General features: G+C 40.7%; 1 protein-coding gene across 8 annotated transcripts in view; it reads right to left on the bottom strand.

Moving 5' to 3' along the window:
• Positions 1-19,327, bottom strand: part of CTBP1 (C-terminal binding protein 1) — a 330,982-nt gene that overhangs the window by 65,524 nt on the left and 246,131 nt on the right. For 5 of the 8 annotated variants that reach the window (XM_029083107.1, XM_029083106.1, XM_001510602.5 and 2 more), the window contains one exon: positions 529-683. In XM_029083107.1, the coding sequence (XP_028938940.1) occupies positions 529-683 (155 nt within the window). Of the gene's footprint in view, positions 1-528; positions 684-5,895; positions 6,114-19,327 lie in introns of all 8 variants that reach the window. The other 3 variants (XM_029083109.2, XM_029083111.2, XM_029083110.2) reach the window with 1 other exon arrangement.

The following is a 19,327-nucleotide window of genomic DNA, read 5'->3' as shown; positions in this document are numbered from 1 at the left end:
AGATGAAATATATAAACAGATATTAACAAATTTTCTATTTCAAGGCTTGTTATCCAACAGGTAGAGCTAAAGCGATTCTTTTCCCCCTAAATGCAGCATTATTAATCTGCAGCAATGTCTTCTTTCACACTGTGATTAGGCTCTCATCATATTCACAATACTGTCTCCTTTTATACATGCATATATGTATATATCCTGTCTTCCCCATGACACCAATAAGCTCTGCAAGAGCTGGAATTTGTTCATTTGTTGTTTGTTTAAATTTTGGAGCTTTTCCTGGCACCTAGAATAGTGCAAACCTGACTGTTCAGGGAACATCCACCCCAAAAGAACAGCATGTCTCAAGTCCATATGATTTCATCAGAAACGTGAATGTAGATGTGGTTCAGATTTTAGGCCACAGAAAGTTTGTCTAACCTATTTTTACTTATCACAAGTGAAAATGAATATTAAAAGCCTACCTTTGATGGTAATTAGTTCCAACTAACAGGGGGGGAAAAAAGAAGCAAAGAAATTACTCTTCTTTACCTTTTCATGGATTTCTTGTGTGGATTGTGCATCACAAAACGCCACTGTGGCTACGTCCTTCAAAATAGGCATTTCTACTGTACAATCCCTGCCATCCAGTAATGCTACCAAAGGGCGTGGGTGCATGGGCCCATTCATGATCGGAGGTCGAATGCCTGGAAAGAAGAGAAAGAAATGGAACAAATTCAGTACATTTTTTAAAATGGCATTGGTTAAGTGCTTACTGTGCGCCGGGCATTGTACTAAACACTAATCAGATTGGACAAGGTCCCCGTCCCAATCTTAATCCCCATTTTAGAGATGAAGTAACTGAGGCACAGAGAAGTGAAGTGACTTGCCCAAGGTCACACAGTAGACATGCAGTAGAGTCACGATTAGAACCCAGGTCCTTCTGCCTCCCAGGCCCTTGATCTGTCCACTAGGCCACACTGCTTCATTCTGCTTTTTTAGGACCACAAATCTGGCTCCTTCGTTTCTGAGATGATACTAAAGACGAAAACATGAATAAAAATGATTGTGGCATTTCTCAAGTGCTTACTGTGTTTTAAGCACTGTATGAAGCACTGGGGTGGATATGAGCAAAATCAGGTTGGACACCGTTCCAGTCACATGTGGGGCTCACAGTCTCAATTTCCATTTTACAAATGAGGTAACTGAGGCACAGTGAAGTAAAGTGACTTGCCTAAGGCCACCCAGCAGACAAGTGGTGGATTTGGGATTAGAACCCATGACCTTCTAATTCCCAGACCCATGCTCTATCCACTACGCCATGCTGCTTCCCATATGTAGCACCCCAACTATGATTTTCCCTGGGAAGCAAACTCACCTGAAAAATAAAAGTAACGAAAATACATAAACAAGGGAAGAAAGACGGCTTACTAATTTTGTTATTCATTCATTCAGTGATAATTATTAAGTGCTTGCTGTGTGCACAGCACTGTACTAAGTGCTACAATACAACAATGAAGAGTGACAATCCCTGCCCACAATGAGCTCACAGTCTATAGCTGGGAGACGGACATCAATACGAATAAATAAAACTGTTACTGGATCTTAGTGCGAACTGGGAGATTAAATTTTTGGGACAAATTAAAGACACTGTTGCTCGAATTGTCCAGCATCCATATTTCCAGCCCATACACACAAAGTACTCCTACCTACAAGGGAATGTGTACATGGGTTAAATCCAGGGTGAAGGATGGGATGAAAAGAAGGAGACACCCACTGTACTGTTTTCCAATCATCCAGTCACGGGGTGCCCAAACTGTACCCTTGACAGAAATTCCTCAAACTCGAGTGAAGAGAAGCAAAGAAACATCTTCTCTAAGGTAGAGGGGTTGAGTTGAGCATACAAAAGAGTACAGACTAAGTAAGAGGACAGCTCTTAACAGTTCCGAGTAAAATTAAAAAGGTGATCCTCTGCTCAAAGTCAAAAGCAGTTTCAACATTGGAAGCTGAGAGGTGAGAATAGTCAGTTAAAGGTGGGAGAAGAGGGACAAAATATATAAAAATACACAGGAAACAACCCTGAGGGGAAGTAGGAGGAAAGAGAGGAGTGGGAGAAAAGAAAACCCCAGTCTCCCAGTAAGCCACTTTGGCAACTTGGGCCATCAAATCAATAGCATTTATTGAGTACGTTCTCTGTATTTAGCCTTTGGAAGAGTTCAACAGATCTAAGAGACATAATCCCTGCCATTGAGGATCATAAAGCCTAAACCCTAAATCCTCAAAACACTCTGGATGATGAATTGATGAACTAACGAGAATTACAAACCCACTTCAAGAAAACAAAACTAAGAAAGGACCATTTTTTTTGAAAGACTCTGTTTCATAGACCTTCACTTTGTTCATCAGTAGGCAAGTCCCCATTAGATTGTAACATGCTTGAAGATAAGGATAGTTTCTTTTGTGTTCAGGGTTCTGCACCTAGGAAATGCTCATCTAATACTATGACTAATTCTATTGTCAGACCTGTTGAACTAGTTTCTTGGAGCCCATGAGAGACCTTTTTTAAAACCAGATGCCAATTTACCCTTCTCTTGAAAACTAAGTTTTTCATTAATTCTTTAAAAACATATATGGCAAGACGGTGCCTGACTTCCCCCTTTAATAAAAAGGGGAAATTTAGATAAATTTCAAGAAATAAGCATGGGTAAAAAAATTCAGGAAATTCCCAATTTCAAAGGTGTTAAACAAATAATAATCATTTAAAAAAGGATCAGACTATTTTCATCAATTTCTATTTACTGATTTTCAATTACTGTTCCTAATTGCTCATTTAAAACATTTTGAAAATGCATGTTAACAATTAGAAATAAACAATTTTCCATGGTTAATGTGCCTATATTTAATCCAAATAAATGTGACTCTAGCTACGCTCCACAGTACATGTTCAATTTACTTTTATTTTCCCAAAGGGAAGCAGCTTGGCCTAGTGGAAAAAGCATGGACCTGGGAGTCAAAGGACCTGAGTTCTAATCCAGACTCTGCCATGTACCTGCTGTGTGACCTCAGGCAACTCATTTGATTCTCTCTGCCCCAGTTCACTCAACTGCAAAATGGGAATTCAATAGCTGCCCTCCCTCCTATTGAGAGTGTGGGACCTGATTATCTTGTACCTACCCCACTAGAGTGCTTGGCACATAGTAAATACTTAATAAAAACCACAATTACTATTGCTTCTGAAGGACAGTTGCCCCAAAGGCATGAAAGGTGGATTCAGAATACCTGTAATAAAATAAAGTAGAGGTCTACTGTAATCAGTAGGCAAAATGGAAGATTTACTGGACCAGGAGATATATGATAATCAAGAAAAACACCCTTCAAAGCACCACAGAGATTTGGAATGCAATAATCATACCAGCCACGCAGTTTGAAAAAGGGCACCCAACAAACTAATGCCATGCCTTTCTAGGCACTGAATCAATAGATTTTGAAACTCCAACCCACATTTCTCAAAAATGTCAAGAAACAAAAAGAATTGAGAATATTTAAAGGCACTGTTACACACTCTTTCTGAGGTTAGAAAAGAAAACAAAGGTGAAACCAAAATCAGAGAACAATGAGAGTTACAACCTAGACTTCATCACCTACAGAAAGTAACTATTTTAGAAGGTAGGCAGTAATTGTTTTAACACCCTTCGTGGTCCCATAATGTGGGGTTCTGTTCTTGCAAAACCCCACATTAAGGCAAACTCATGCTGTCATACTCACCTGCTCACCGCTGCACGAATGCATGTACACAAGACACAGACAGACTCTTGTTGTCTGAAGAATACCACCTGACTCGCTAACAATGTCCTACCAAAAATTCAGTAGTGAAAATGGGTGTTATAGTGTGCATTTGTCTACCTCTTGGGGAAGCAGGTGGTTTGGAGACACTGAGAGCTGATAGGCTTTTCTGTGCTTTTTCCAAGGTGCTCAACTCCCATATATAGGCTCAAATGTAAAAAGTTACAAAATTTCACCAAAAACATTTGATAATCTGCAAAATATATGATAGCCTGTCTCGCTCCTATTCTCTCTCTGACCCCTGCCAATCTGGCTTCCTCCCCCTTCCCTCCATGGAATTTGCCTTCCTTAAGGTCACCGATGATTTCCTTCTTGCCATATCCGACTGACTGTACACCATCCCTAACCTCCTCAAAATCTGTGGGCCACAGCTTTTTCCTGGAAACACCATCCCACCTCACCTTGGCTGCCACCGTCCTCTCCTGGTTCTCCTCCTAGTTCTCTGGCTGTTCCTTCACAGACTCTCTCACAGCTCCTCCTCTGCCTCTTACAGTGGCAGTTCCACAAGGCTCAGTACTGGATCCTCTTCTCCAGCTAAACCCATTCCCTTGGAGAACTCAATCACTGCCACAGCTTCAATCACCATTTCTATGTGGGTGATTCCCAAATCTACCGCCCCAGCTCCAACCTCTCTCCTCTTTGGTCTCATTTTCTTCCTGTATCCTGGACATCTCTATATGGGTGACACCTCAAACTCAACACTGTCTAAAACAGAACTCCTAATTTCCCCACCCAAACCCTGTCCTTCCCCTTTCTCTCTCAAGAGTGGTAGACAACACCACACTCCTCTCTTTCTCACAATCCCCCACCCTAACAAGCCCTGTTGCTTGTATCCAACCCAGCACTTAGTAAGACCCTGGCACATACTAAGCACTTAACAAATACCACAATTATTAATAGTCCTATGCACAGTCCTATGCACGAAGTAAGCACACAATAAATACCACTGATTGTTAACATCCATCTTCTGTAATTTAAAAAAGAAATCAACCTGATAATTTGGATCAGATTTTTTGTTTTTATTAAAATTCTTCCATTTCCAGTTCGTTATTTTTGATCCAGCACAATTACTTTTGGGCCTGGGGTTCGTGGGCTATTTGTTAATTTTAACAGCCATATAAACTCCAACACGATCTGTTTCACTGTTTTAGGTGTAATGTCTCAGGTACAGCAAGGGAGGATCAGAGTAACAAGCAATGCAAATGCTGTTTAGTTATTCCCACAAAGCCCAATACTTCAATAATATGAAAACAGAGATTAAATTAAAAACAAAATAGGAACTGAGCTTAAGTATCACACAATTCCACAATATCCTGGACCGGCTGCATACAAAATGGCTATTAGTGTTCTCATATTTCTAATCTAAAACCAACAACCTTCTTCTGCAAAGAGTGTCTACTCCAACAGAATGCTTACAATTCATTCTCTGTCTGCCAAAAAAACAGTTCAAAACAAGCTTCAACTCCAACTTCCTCTTGTGTAACTTCATCATGAACGAACAAATTCTTTTCAATTCTTTCCAGGTAAAAAAAATTCAATACCATATAAATCTGTACCTCAGATAGTAAGGTTATAATAGGAAAAAAAACCCACATATGCCATCACCCACTAGGAATCCTCTGAACAAACATTTTCTTTCACTTCTTGACTAGTACTGGTTCCTACAAAAGTCAACAACAGCTCTCTAAGCTGCAGTAATTAGAATTCCCAATCTCTAAATATTTTGCATGACTGCTTCTGAGAGCAGTGAAATTCCATTTTTTAGAGTTTTTAAGAGAAAGCCAGCTATCTGAAAAGCAAACTAAACAAAACACACACATACACACACATACACAAAAACCCCCACATAAACCAGAGAGCCATCAACCCTGACCAAGTTACCTGGGAAAAAACAAACAAAAATACCAAAATATGCTGAATATGCAGAATTATCATGCTGAATGCCCTTTCCCATGGATCTTTTTGCCAATAATCAAAGCAACCCACCCATATGCCCTGAAGCCTCATCCTTCCACGCACATTCTGAGAATATCCTTAGCTTAACCTATTTACAAACTTTCAGGAACCCCTACCAACCTGACATTTCTTAATATGAGTGCGATTTCCAGGATCATGAATTCGATTTTTCAACGCTTTACAGTCTTCAGAATTCCCAGGCAGAATAGCGTCCTGTCACTGGATCCTTATTTCCATGTCTTTAATTTTTCTTCAAGTCTCCTGTAATCTTGAACCAAAGCTTTTAAACTTCTTATCCACTGCAACCACTGTAGCCTGGGATCGTGTTCAAATTTTTACTAAAAAATTAAACACAAAAAATACATTAAAATAACATTAAGGGTCTGACTTAAACTCACAAAATCCAGGAAATTCAAAATAGGTCCAGCTTCTCACTGCATCCTTAACCCTTTCAGTCCCCGACCCTGCTGGTTTTCCGTCATACCTGCTGTGCCGCTACAGCCTGATCGCATTCGCCTGAGGCCGATGGAAAGTTCGGACGTACCTGATATACATCCGACGGCCCGGCCTGGCACAGCAGGTGTGTCCAACCCAGATGGACCTGGAACACTCGGCAGCAGCCGTGAGATGAACCTCGTGCTTTGGTGTTGGATGGGTCTGAGGGCGGTGCTCGCTTTTCCTTTTCTACCATGCGGTGCTTGAATTGTCAGGCACCGTGGTGGGAGTTGAAGATGGAGTGAGAAGCCTTAACTCTGAATTTACTGGTTCTGGATGCTTTAAGTCAGGCCCTTAATATTATCTAAATGTATTTCGGGAAATGAAAACCCCTCTGACTAGAATGCCTGTTCTGCCACCGGCCCGAGATTGGACCGATTCCAGCCTCGGTCCTTCTAACCGGCCGCTTTTCAGTCTTGATGCTCCGTAAGGCTGGGACGTTTTAAATAGCCTTACCTAGAGACTTAAAAGCAGGACGACTGTATGTCTTAGACAATCCAGGGGAGTCCTGCAAGCAACAAGGGGGCACCGAGTGACTGAACGACCCCTCGAAGCCTCGTCCACTACTATGATTCTGCAACATGTGCCTTCGATTTTCATTTCACAAACAACCACTTCGATCTACCGTGAGAACTGGCTGGTTTTTTTTACCAAGAAAGTTACTGCTACAGTAACCAAGGGCCTTTCACAATAGGTAGACAGGCTAACTATTCATTATGTGCGTAATGGGAGATTTTTTTCAACATATGCCTGGAAAGTTGGCATTTTCTTTTTCCTTAAATGAACCACTTTAGATAATCACAGCCAGTTTTAAATTCTAGATATAAGATATATGAAAATGACAGGATTACCATACCTTCAGCTGATCTGGTAATTAACACACACACACACACACACACACACACACATATGCATGTTTACACTCTGACACCCCTGAACTACAGAGCAATATTTTTGTAAAGGATTATTAAGATGGCATCTTTCAATGTATGGAAACAAAGTCCTCGCTGTTTTATGATATGTTTTAAGTGTTTATTATGTGCCAGACACTGTGCTAGGAGATGGGGAAGATACAAGATAATCAGGTTGGACATAGTCCTTAGCCCACATGGGGCTCATAGTCTAAATCGGGGGGGGGGGGGGGGGCGGTTTGGTGGTGGTGTAATCCCCATTTTACAGGGGAGGTAACTGAGACATAGAGTAGTGACTGGCCCAAAGTCACACAGCAGGCAGGCTGTCACACCTTCCTATCACAGAATCTATGAAACAGATTATTATCTCTGTCACTGACAACAAGGAATACAGAAGCAGCCTGTCACATGAAGCCATTTATTGTTTTCAATAAACACATACGGTAAATGGAAAAGGTTGCCAACTAAATTCTTCTACAAAGATCCTGTTGAGTTCTTTGTGAAGCACAGGACAAAATTTCTTATACATTCTTACAACCCCAAATCTGAACCTTCATTTCTTGCATATCTCTTTGCAAAATCCTATTCTGTATTTTGTCAACATCATGACGACCATTTCTTGAACACCTACAGGTTCCTACGGATCAGTCAACCAACAGTATTTATTTATTGAGTGCTTAATGCAAGCAGAGCACTGCACTAATTGCTTGGGTAATTTCAATGTTATACAGATGATCATCACCATCACTATCATCACTATCATCATCAATCGCATTTATTGAGCACTTACTATGGTGCAGAGCACTGTACTAAATCCTTGGGGGAGCATAATACCACAGAATTGGCAGACATATTCCCTGCCCACAGCGAGCTTACATTCTAGAGAGGGATGGTCCTGTCCACAAGGAGCTTACAGGCTAGAGGTGGAGATGGATAGTAATAGAATTGACAGATTTCCCTATCTGGAATTTCTTTACCATCCCCTGGATGGTTTAAATGGGCAGCTTCTGGGGCTTTGGACAAGACACACTTCCTGTTTTCTAGGAATTTACAATCTCCTGAGTTGAAAAGTGTATGGGAAGTTGCTCCTTTTTCAATCATTCCGTCAGGAGTATTTATAGAGTGGTGACAGTGTACTGAGCACAACATAATTCTAAGCATATAGGGACTTTGGCCAAAGCAAGAGGTTTTTGGAGGCTAAATTCTAGTACAGGAGCTTCATTATGAGTTATTCACCTCTAGGGTTTAAATAATGCCACAGACACAGCATCCAGCATAAAACACAACTCTGCCCAACTGATGACAATGGAGAGAAAGGAATAACTAAAGGAATTAAAGTTCAATTTCCAGATCTACAAGACCGAGCCTATACACCACAGCGAGTAAAACTTTGGTGTGCAGAGCACTCACCTAGTTGAATCAGCAAACCCTCCAGACCCTCACTGTGGGCAGAGAATGTGTTTATTGTTCTACTGTACTCTCACAAGTGCTTAGTACAGGCCTTTGCACACAGTAAGCACTCAATAAATACGATTGAATGAACATAAAAAAAGTCCCCAAGAAGGGGAAAAATCCTCTTGATGTATCCCATGGAACAGAAATGTGCTTCTAGGGAATTCACTCAAATCAATCAATCAGTGGCATTTATTGAGCATTTACAATGATAACAACTGTGGTATTTGTTAGGTGCTTACTATGTGCCAGGGATTGTACTAACCAGAGGGGTAGATATAAGCAAGTTGAACACAGTCCCTGTCCCACACAGGGTTCACAGTCTCAATCCCTATTTTACAGATGACGAAACTGAGGCCCAGAGAAGTTAAGTGACTTGCCAAGGTCACAGAGCAGACAAGTGGTAGAGCCAGAATTAGGACCCAGGTCCTTCTAATTGTCCTTCTAATTCTCAGGCCCGTGCTCTATCTACTAGACCACCCTGCTTCTATTTGCAGAGCACTGTAGAAAGTGCTTGGTAGAATGCCATACAAGCGAATCAGGACACATTCCTTGCCCATAAAGAGCTTAGATTCTTAAAATTGAAAGAATGTAACCTAAGATACCCCATATCCAGAGTTTCTTAAGATCGCTGTTTAGTGTTTTAAGGACTAGGAAAATTATGCAACTTTCTTTTTCTTCACTGCTTTGCTGCTGCTTGGTGGATGACTCATAATAATAATAATTTATTATTATTATTATGGCATTTGGTAAGCGCTTACTATGCACTAGGCACTGTACAAAGTGCTGGAGTGGATATCAGTAAATTGGGTTGGACTTAGGACTGTGAGCCCCACGTGTGACAGGGACGAACTCCCATTTTACAGATGAGGTAACTGGGGCCCAGAAGTGAATGACTTGCCCAAGGTCACACAGCAGGCAAGTGGTAGAGCCAGAATTATAACTCATGACCATCACTGTGTGATCTGTGCGATTCTTCTCAAGTCCAGGGTCCTGGAATGAGCTCAGAAACTGCAGTGCAGATTCATCAACACCTTGTGTCCTTGTAGGCAATGAATAACAGAGGAGGGAATGGGCCTGAAGGCATGGGGACGGATTAGGTTACTTTTGGAAATCCAATAATTCTAAGAAAATGAGTAGCAGCACCGCTATATCAAACAATAACCAGATTTGATGTAGGTGTCCGTGCCTCAGTTAGTGGAGAAGCAGCGTGGCTCAGTGGAAAGAGCACGGGCTTTGGAGTTAGGGCTCATGAGTTCGAATCCCAGCTCTGCCACTTGTCGGCTGTGTGACTGTGGGCAAGTCACTTAACTTCTCGGTGCCTCAGTTCCCTCATCTGTAAAATGGGGATTAAGACTGTGAGCCCCACGTGGGACAACCTGATTCCCCTGTGTCTACCCCAGCGCTTAGAACAGTGCTCGGCACATAGTAAGCGCTTAATAAATACCAACATTATTAGAGCGGGTGATTTGTGATATGACTGATAACATTCATTTTTAAAAAGTAAAACAGGAAGGGGACATCCCTTTCAAAGGTGCCAAGAGACGGCCATTAAATTCAAATAGTTCTAAGTACTCTATGCTCACCCCCCACTGCATCCGAGTGCCAACAAACTCCGAAGAACCAAATCCGCTTATGATTTTGAGATAGACTTGGCATCACCACTCAACCGTAAACTAGACACTTTTCCTTACCTCACTAGTGCATCAATGATAAAAACAAATCTTTAATTAGTTGAACTACATGGTTGTAAGTTTTATATCATTTTGTGCATTAAAACGCTGATGTAAAAATGGTCTCAAACTAAATTAAGCACCAAAAGCAGGAATAATAATCACGTAAATGAGAACAAAATGACGATAGTGAAATACTGAATTGGATAAATATCTGCTTCAGAGAGTCCCGTGAAAAACCGAATTGGCACCACTGTACATTTACCCCGAAGTCACACAAGTTAAGTGACTTTACACTGTGTGGACTATAATGATATGCTTAATGTTGATGAGAGCTTTTCAAACAAATCTTGAAACAATGCGAGTCACACCTTTGTGATGTCAACCTAATGAATGGCAAGAGAACAATGTGTGACTGTGGAAAATGTTTTAATGGTATACACACAGTTTAAAAAATACACTCTACGAGAATTGAATATATCAAAATCTCCATTAAAAACACCATAAACTCTTTGAAGTAGATGCCAAATTCTATCATTTAAAAGCTGTCATTTAGTGATGACAGGCAACTGAAAAACAAACCATGAGAAAGATCTTGTTCAAGGCCTGAGCTGCTTGGGGAATATATCACAGAAGCTGTCCCACATTAGAGCCTCTTTCTGTTTACCATAATTAGGATGGATGAAAGCTTTTAGTATTTGATATTTTGAGGCACTGGATATTTATGAATACCACCTGCAAAGTTTCGTTTTCTTGGATGGCTTTGGAGAGCTCACTAATATTACCTACATTGTAAAACGCTGCCTATAAAAATCAAAACTGGAACACTGTCAGACATAGAAGCTAGAGCTTTATGAAAGTACCTTCTGTTCCTCAACTGCAATTCAGATTTCCACTACACAACACCATAGCCACCCTCCCTTCTGACACTCTTCATTCTAGCCTTGATTTGCTTTAATAAAATGAGCTCTCTGAAGAGGAAGGACAGAAATCTTGCTCCCTCTGCAAATGAGGAAACAGGCTCATGTCACCCAAAGTCTTCGACAATTTGATCTCCTTGGAGCTGTGGCTTTCTCTTGTTTAGGGGGGATCTACGGCTACTAATTTATTTATGCTTATTGGCATGCATGACAGTGCCCGCAATTAGTACCCTGGGAGAAAAAGGTTTTATTCTGCCAATGTTTTCAGTTTTGCCATAAAGGTAGGCAGTTGGGACTTTCTCTCAGAAGTATTGCCAACTTAAACCCCAAGAAATGATGGCATAGCTTTTCTCGAAGGTTATCGATGCATGAGAATCTCAAGAGATCTGCTTTCTGCTTTCTCTCAAAATCTACTCCTTCCACCTGTGCCTCCATGCCCATCGCTTTACACCTTTATCAATGCAGATAGGCCTCTTCTTATCTCCCTAAAAACCATCTTCAAATGTTCAGTCTCCAATGGCTTTTAAACCTTTTAAACACACTCAAGGTTCCCCTATCTTAAGAAAACCCTCTCTTGACCCTAGGGCTCTCTTCAGTTATTGCCCCATCTGCCTCCTACCGTTCTTCTGATGTCTTAAATGGAGATACCTTCTAAACCTTCTCTTCTGCAGGATGCAGGGCTTCGGTCCTTTGTCTTTCCCTTCCAACCCATTCATTATTTCAATTTCTTCCCTGGGCCAACTCCAAATGACACCGTAGTCTCCTGAATTATGGAGCCTGGACTCCATCCCAGGTTTCCAGTTAGCTTTGAAACTGGTCGTATTCTGGAAGGCCTCTAATGTAGTGGATAACTTAAAAAGCCAACGTTTCAAGTGTGCAGATAACCTCCTAACACAAAGGTGAGCAACGGACTTCTGACTTGAGCAAAGATGAGTGACTAACGCCAACAATGGACAAGAAACTTAGAAAACGAAATGAAATTGAAGAAAATGATGATGGTGGAATCTCCCACTGAGACTGACGTATGAGTCTCAGTCACGATGCTTCACTACCAAGAACTTGCACAGAAGAGTTGCACAGAAGAAGGGCTAATGAATTGCATCCCCTCTCAGGATGGCATCTGAAGAGCTTCCAGGACTCTACAAGTCTCGACTTTAAGAGGGAGAGTCAAACAGAGGCATACCCACTCCATTCCTACTTTGGCCAGGGGCTAGTGAGTGGACGGCCATCTGCTACAAGTCAAAAACTCACATGTGGTGGGCAGCAGCGGAGAGAGTTGAGGGCAGAGACTCAAGTTGACTGCGCAGAAGAAGGCAAAGGTAAACCACTTTACGATTTTGACCAAGAAAACTCTATGGATCCACCACCAGAACCATGGCAGGGGGAGGTGGGGCGTTCTTAAGAGAAGCAGCGTGGCTCAGTGGAAAGAGCCCGGGCTTGGGAGTCAGAGGTCGTGGGTTCTAATCCCAGCTCTGCCGTTTGCCAGCTGTGTGACTTTGGGCAAGTCACTTAACTTCTTTGTGCCTGAGTTATCTCATCTGTAAAATGGGGATTAAAACTGTGAGCCCCACGTGTGACAACCTGATCACCTTGTATCCCCCAGCGATTAGAACAGTGCTTTGCACATAGTAAGCGCTTAACAAATACCACCATTTTATTTATTTATGTGTTCATGAAGTCGCCATGAGTCAGAGACGACTCGACAGCATAAGACAGGACAAGAGCTATTAAACCCAAAAGGAGCAAGCTGCATTCTAACAGGAGGAAAGGAGTATGCAGGTCCTGAACAAGTACTCTACTAGACTACCGTTTAGAATAGCGTCTGCATGTAGTGTAGCGAACACTCAATAACTACCACTGATTGACTGACAAAATAACCTGAAGTCAAGTGAATAATATAATCAAAGGAAAGGGAGTGGAGCAATTATCAAACAAAATTACACGCAATGTTATGAATTGGTCATAACCAGCAATAGTAGCATCTTCCTGTTCTTCTTGCTATCCAAAGGGTCCCAGTTTTCAATGCTTACTGTCGGCAGGTAAGAAAACAGTGATGTTTCCAAAATCAGTACTAAAACAGTCTTAATAAAATACATATTGAGAAGCATTTGTGGTCCTGAGAGTTTAAAAATGATGCCACAGAAGTGAGCTACTACGCAGCATGGCCTAATGGATACAGCATGGGCCTGGGAGTCAGAAGGTCATGGGTTCTAATTCTGGCTATGCTGCTTGTCTGCTGTGTGATCTTGGGCAAGTTATAACTTCTCTAAGCCTCAATCCCCTCATCTGTAAAATGGGGATTAAGACTGTGAGCCCTATATGGGAAACCTGGGACAGGAACTGTTTCCAACCCAATTATCTTCAATCTACCCCGGTGCTTAGAACAGTGCCTGGCACATGGTAACTACTTAACAGATACCATAATTATTATTATTATTATTATTCAACTCCCACATACTGAACTGATAAAGCAATCTGTTTCTAAGACAATCTAATTACTTTGTATCTACCTCAGTACTTAGAACAATGCTTGGTACATGGTAAGCATTTAAGAAATGCCATTATTATTACTTATTATTCAATTCCCACAGATTGAACTGGGAAAACTATCTATTTCTAAGACTGAGAGCCCCACGTGGGACTATCTTATTACCTTGTATCTACCCCAGTGCTTATAACAATGGTTGGCACACATTAAGCACTTAACAAATACCACTATCACTATTATTATTATTCACACAATTGCACTAAATGCAGAATTATTAGCTGGACTAGCCATTTTTCCAAATTGCCCCATGACGTGACATATCCACAGTTCATTACACAAGAGGGAACACACTGATTATGTAATATGGACCCACTGACCTATAGGACACTAGTTCAAATTATTATTATTGTTCTTGTTATTATTTTCTACTGGTAGAAATTAAAACTCATCTAGGCATCTCCTGAGAAAGACGTCAGCAGTGTGCAATATACATCTACGTGTTTTTTAAGGCCAACAAACTGTACTTCGTGCAAGCCTGTTGGCCACCTCAGCAAAAAGGCCAAAGATAAGGTCAACTCCTCCATAAAGACAGAGGCTGAGCAACAAGAATTCAAGAACACTGACATGGGAATGGAGAAACATCTCAGCTATAACTGTACCTGACCTGTGATTTGTTGATGGGAACACCTTCCGAGGTGGTCCATTTAGTATCTTTAACAAAATATAATTTTCTTTAATTGTGCAAAAGACCACTACAAAGGATGTATGCTCCCTTACTCTTTCATAATCCTCAGTGTGCCATGCTGGTTATGAGATGGAGGCAAGATCAAAGGCAGTAATTTCTCCTGCCCAAGTGCTAAAAAACAATATCCACAGGAGTCAACTTGTACTTTGGCCAAGAACTGTAATCTCTTATGTGTGGCACTCCTTGTTTCCTCTTATCAAAAAACTGAGGGTGAACAAATGTGGGGCTTCAGAAAAATCTTCTGGCTTTTCGTTGTGTGTTGGTAGAATACATGCAATGCACTTTGAAATCAATCATCATATCTTGCATTTTGAACAATTTTTTCCATCTTATTCTGAATGTTTTCCTCAAAAGATTTGATGAGATTTTTCCCTTTAATAAAGCTTTGAACGATTCACTGCACCTTTACCCAATTCCTAAGTCTGTTTGTAGAGCTGCAAATCATTTTTCATGATAAAAACTGTGAAATCTCAGACAATGAAAACAATGCCAATCATTAACTCTAAAAATTGGGTTTGCAAACTTTTTTTTCATTAAACTCACATACAGTGATAAACAATTCAACTAATTTCTAAATTTTCTCTCTACCAATTCCAAACTGTTTCTTCCTTTCAAAAAACGAGGAAGTTGGTAGCTCATTATAAACTTGCAAGAAAAATCTTAGTCCTAAAAACATCCAAAATAGAAGGAAATTTGATCTTTGCAAAACTCATCTAGTAGATTCTATAGGCTAAACTCTATTTTTTTAAGGCAAAATCTTGACTGCATCGGATTTTTAAAATATGTTCATTTTGAAGGAACACAAACAGGATGTATAAAAATGACTAGTTCCCTGAGTCTGGGCCAGTAAAAACAGATTGGCAGCCAAGTAAAACAGGCAGTTTAAGGGAAAAGCATGGTTTGGGTTATCATGTTACATTTAATTACAATGTAATAAAATCATATGATGTAAGAGAAAAATTCTAGAGAGACTTTCTTCAAATGTCCAAAAGCAGCAGGAATGCTGTTTATACAAAGCTAAAAACATTTTGCCTTCACCATGAGACAACCCATCTTCCACCAATTTGCTATTCAGGAGTTTGAAGATGGCTGATTTTTACAAAACAATGTAGCAAAGTTTTCAATATCCCTACAGAGTGCGGATGCAAATTAGACAATTCATTTTATAACCTCAATGTCTCTCACCAGATTCTCAAATAAAAGTGAGAACTTGGATATATGTGAGATAGCAAATCTAAAAGTGAAACATAGGAAGAGAACAGAGGGAAAATGGGTGGTATTTTTTCTTTTTTTAATCTTCTCTATATTAACCCACAGTAATATCACTGCTAGAGATGATAGGCTCATTTGCCCTTCTCCCCTCAGGTCCTTACCTAGAATAGAGAATTGGCATATTATTTTATTTATGTGCTAAAAGTTACATCAAGCCATCACTCTATAGCATTTATTGAGCACTTACCATGGGCAGAGCATTACACTAATTTTCTGGGGAGAGCATCACAGAGTTAGAAGACATGATCCTTGTTCTCAATAGCCTTATGGTTTAGGAGAAAAGACAGACACTTAAAGTTCCTAAAAATAAGGATAACCGTGGTATTTGTTTTAAATGCTTACTCTGGGCTGAGCACTGGGGTAGATACAAGACAATCAGATTAGACACAGTCTCTGATCCACATGGGGCTCACAGTCTAATGGAGAAGGAGAAGAGGTGTCTTTAGTATCAATCGTGCAATAGTATCTATTGAGCGCTAAGAGGGGGCAGAACACTGTACTAAATTGTTTGGGGAGTACAATCGGTCAATGGTATTAACTAAGCACTTACTATATTCCCAAGCACTATACTAAGCACTTGGGAGAGTACAATGCCCACTACGAGTTTAAATGTCAAGAGAGGGAGAGGTGTAATAAAATAAATGATGGAAATACACATATCCCTAAGTGCTGTGGGGCTGATGATGGGGTGAATATCAAAATATCCAGTGCTCAAAGGGTACAAAATCCAAGTATATAGGTGAGGCAAAATGGAGTAAGGGAAACGGGGGCTTAGTTGGGGAAGGCCTCTTGAAGGAGATGTGACTTGAGGAAGGCTTTCCAGATGGAGAACGTGGGGGTCTGCTGTATATGAAGAGGGAAGACATGAGTAAAGGGTGGGCGGCCAGAGAGATGAGATCAAGGTCCAGGTTAGGCTGGCATTAGAGGAGCAAAGTAGGCAGTCTGGGTGGAGGAGGAAATCATCAACAGAGTGGCCGGGAGAGCAGAATGGCTTCACTATTTAACACCCCGAGTAATGGAAATTGTTCACTTTTTAGTCCTATGATACTAGGGTAATATCTAGAAGTACTTTAACATCAGTATTGTCTTTGCAGCACAGCATAATGGATTGCACACAGGCACGGGCCTAGTATTAATATAATTAATATAAAAGAGTGATTTGATTTCCAACATTTTCAAAAGTCAATGGTTCTAATCCCGGCTCCGCTACTTGTCTGCTGTATGACCTTATGCAAGTCACTTCACTTCTCTGTGACTCAGTTGCCTCATCAGTAAAATGGGAAATAAGACTGTGAGCCCTATGCGGGACAGGGACTATGCTCAAACCGATTTGCTTATATCCACCCCAGTGCTTAGTACGGTGCCCGGCACATAGCACTTAACAAATACCATTATTATCATTATTATTATTAGTGTTTTTCAACTTAGCCCTTGTGGACCACCCAAGAACACTCTGAAAATCAGTATTCAGCACCTACATACAAATAAATACCAACTTTCTCCTGTAACTGAAATTTATCTCCCTACCAGAATATTTAAGATCATGTAGCATTAGAGAGCTCTGGAAAGCATGGACATTTTGTAATATCTTATTGGTCCAACCTTTCCCCATATCAGGATAATTCTCAGAGATATAAATAAGTAGCAAAATGGAATGTTAAGATTTCTGTGCAAGTTAGTTACAGTGCTCAACAAGGAGAGTTAGGAGTTCAGTGAAACTGTAAAATGGGACAAGGGATGGGAAATTTTGGACTAGAGGCCCAAGATACATTTTACTGAAGGCAAATAGATTTTTGAAGAGGTAGTGGGAAGAAATTTCTAGCAGGGGACAGGGCACACAGAAAGACTGTGGGAAGGAAATTTCAATTGTTTCTTCCAATACACTCTGGCTTCCGAAAAAAGAAATAAAGGACTGTGGGAAGGCAACTCTCCTCCGGTACAGATGCATAACCCAATTTGCCAAGGCTGGGAAAATTATTCCTCTCCTCCATGGTAAGGGGAACTGGGGAATCCATCATTCAGCTTGTAATGACTGAGAAGAATCTGAACAAGAACTAAAATGTTAAACCCTAGTTGTCCCTGGCAACTCATGATAATTTAGAATTGAAACATTTAAAAGTGATCAAATGCAGTCTGAACAGATTAATATAAAGGAGTGATTTGATTTCCAACATTTACAAAGAAAATATATTGGGTACATTCTTTTATTTTTAAAAATATGCAGATCACAAATTATAGTCAAAATGCGGCTGAAATTAAAGTCTTTATTCACCAAACTACTTTTTATTCATAAGCTTTCCCTGGAGAGTTGGGGATTAAGGGAAAAAGTTTTTTTCCCCCTTAAAAGACCATTAAAATAAAGGGTAAACCCTACCCTACTTTCCTTAATAACCAAGTCGGTCTTGAATGCCTTTTCTAAAAAGAAATATTTCTACTTGTGAAATGAAGCCAATTTAGGAGAGAGAGCTGCATAGCAGTCATGCCCAGACTCATAAAATTAAATTTGGGCAATAAAAAAAACAAAACACAAAACCAAACACAAAAACGTGATAAAGCCAGTTTTCAACTCTCCAAAAGGTTTTGTCGCCTTTTAGTTGGTGGATCTGTCCTACCATGACGTAAATAAACCACAAACCAATGAAATAGCATGATCAATCATGCTTCCACCTAACTTTCCCATCACAAGTGACAACATTATTGACCTCCCTATCCCAGAGACCTGCAACCTGGGTATTGTCTTTGATCCCTTGTCTCTCAACTCTGCTGCATTTTCCTCCAGAACCTTACTTGAACCTGTCTCTTCTATCAATCACTCATTCAGTTGTATTTATTGAGCAATTACAATGTGCAGCAAAGCACTGTACTAAGCACTTGGGAGAATACAACAGAATTAGCAGATGTTCCCTGCCCATGATAGCTTACTCCATCCAAATAGCCACCAACTAATCCAGGCCATGCACACAATTCCTCTGACTCTGTTTCTAGTTTCACCCCTCTCCAGTTCATCTCGCACTCCGCTGTCCAGAAAGATGTTACCAATCCCTCTCAATCAATGAATGGTATTTATTGAGCACTTGTATGTACAGCCACATGTCTGCTGTGTAACCTTGGGCAGGTCACTTAACTTATCTGGGCCTCACTTCCCTCATCTGTAAAATGGGGATTAAGGCTGTGAGCCCTATGTAGGACAGGGACTGCATCCAACCCGATTATCTTGTACTTACCCCCGTGTTTAGAACAGGGCTTAGCACATAGTGCTTAACAAATAAATTATTATTATTATTGCTATTATTACTACTTGGGAGAGAACAATGTAACAGAGTTCGTAGACACATTCCCTGCCCACAACAAGCCCTCACCAAGTAGAAACTCCTGACCAACGGCAAAAACAGTGTGGCTTTGTGGATACAGCAAGGGCCTAGGAGTCGGAAGGACCTGGGTTCTAACCCCCACTCTGCCACATATCTGCCGTGTGACCTTGGGCAAGTTGTTTCACTTCTCTGAGCCTCAGTTACTTCAGATGTAAAAAATGGGGATTTAGAGTGTGAGCCACACCACGTGGGACAGGAACTATGTCCAACCTGATTAACTTGTAA

Source organism: Ornithorhynchus anatinus, chromosome 18 (genome assembly GCF_004115215.2).
Source record: "Ornithorhynchus anatinus isolate Pmale09 chromosome 18, mOrnAna1.pri.v4, whole genome shotgun sequence".
NCBI classification, from domain to species: Eukaryota; Metazoa; Chordata; class Mammalia; order Monotremata; family Ornithorhynchidae; genus Ornithorhynchus; species Ornithorhynchus anatinus.
The sequence above is the reverse complement of the archived record's forward strand: the minus strand, read 5'-3'. Positions and strand labels throughout refer to the sequence as shown.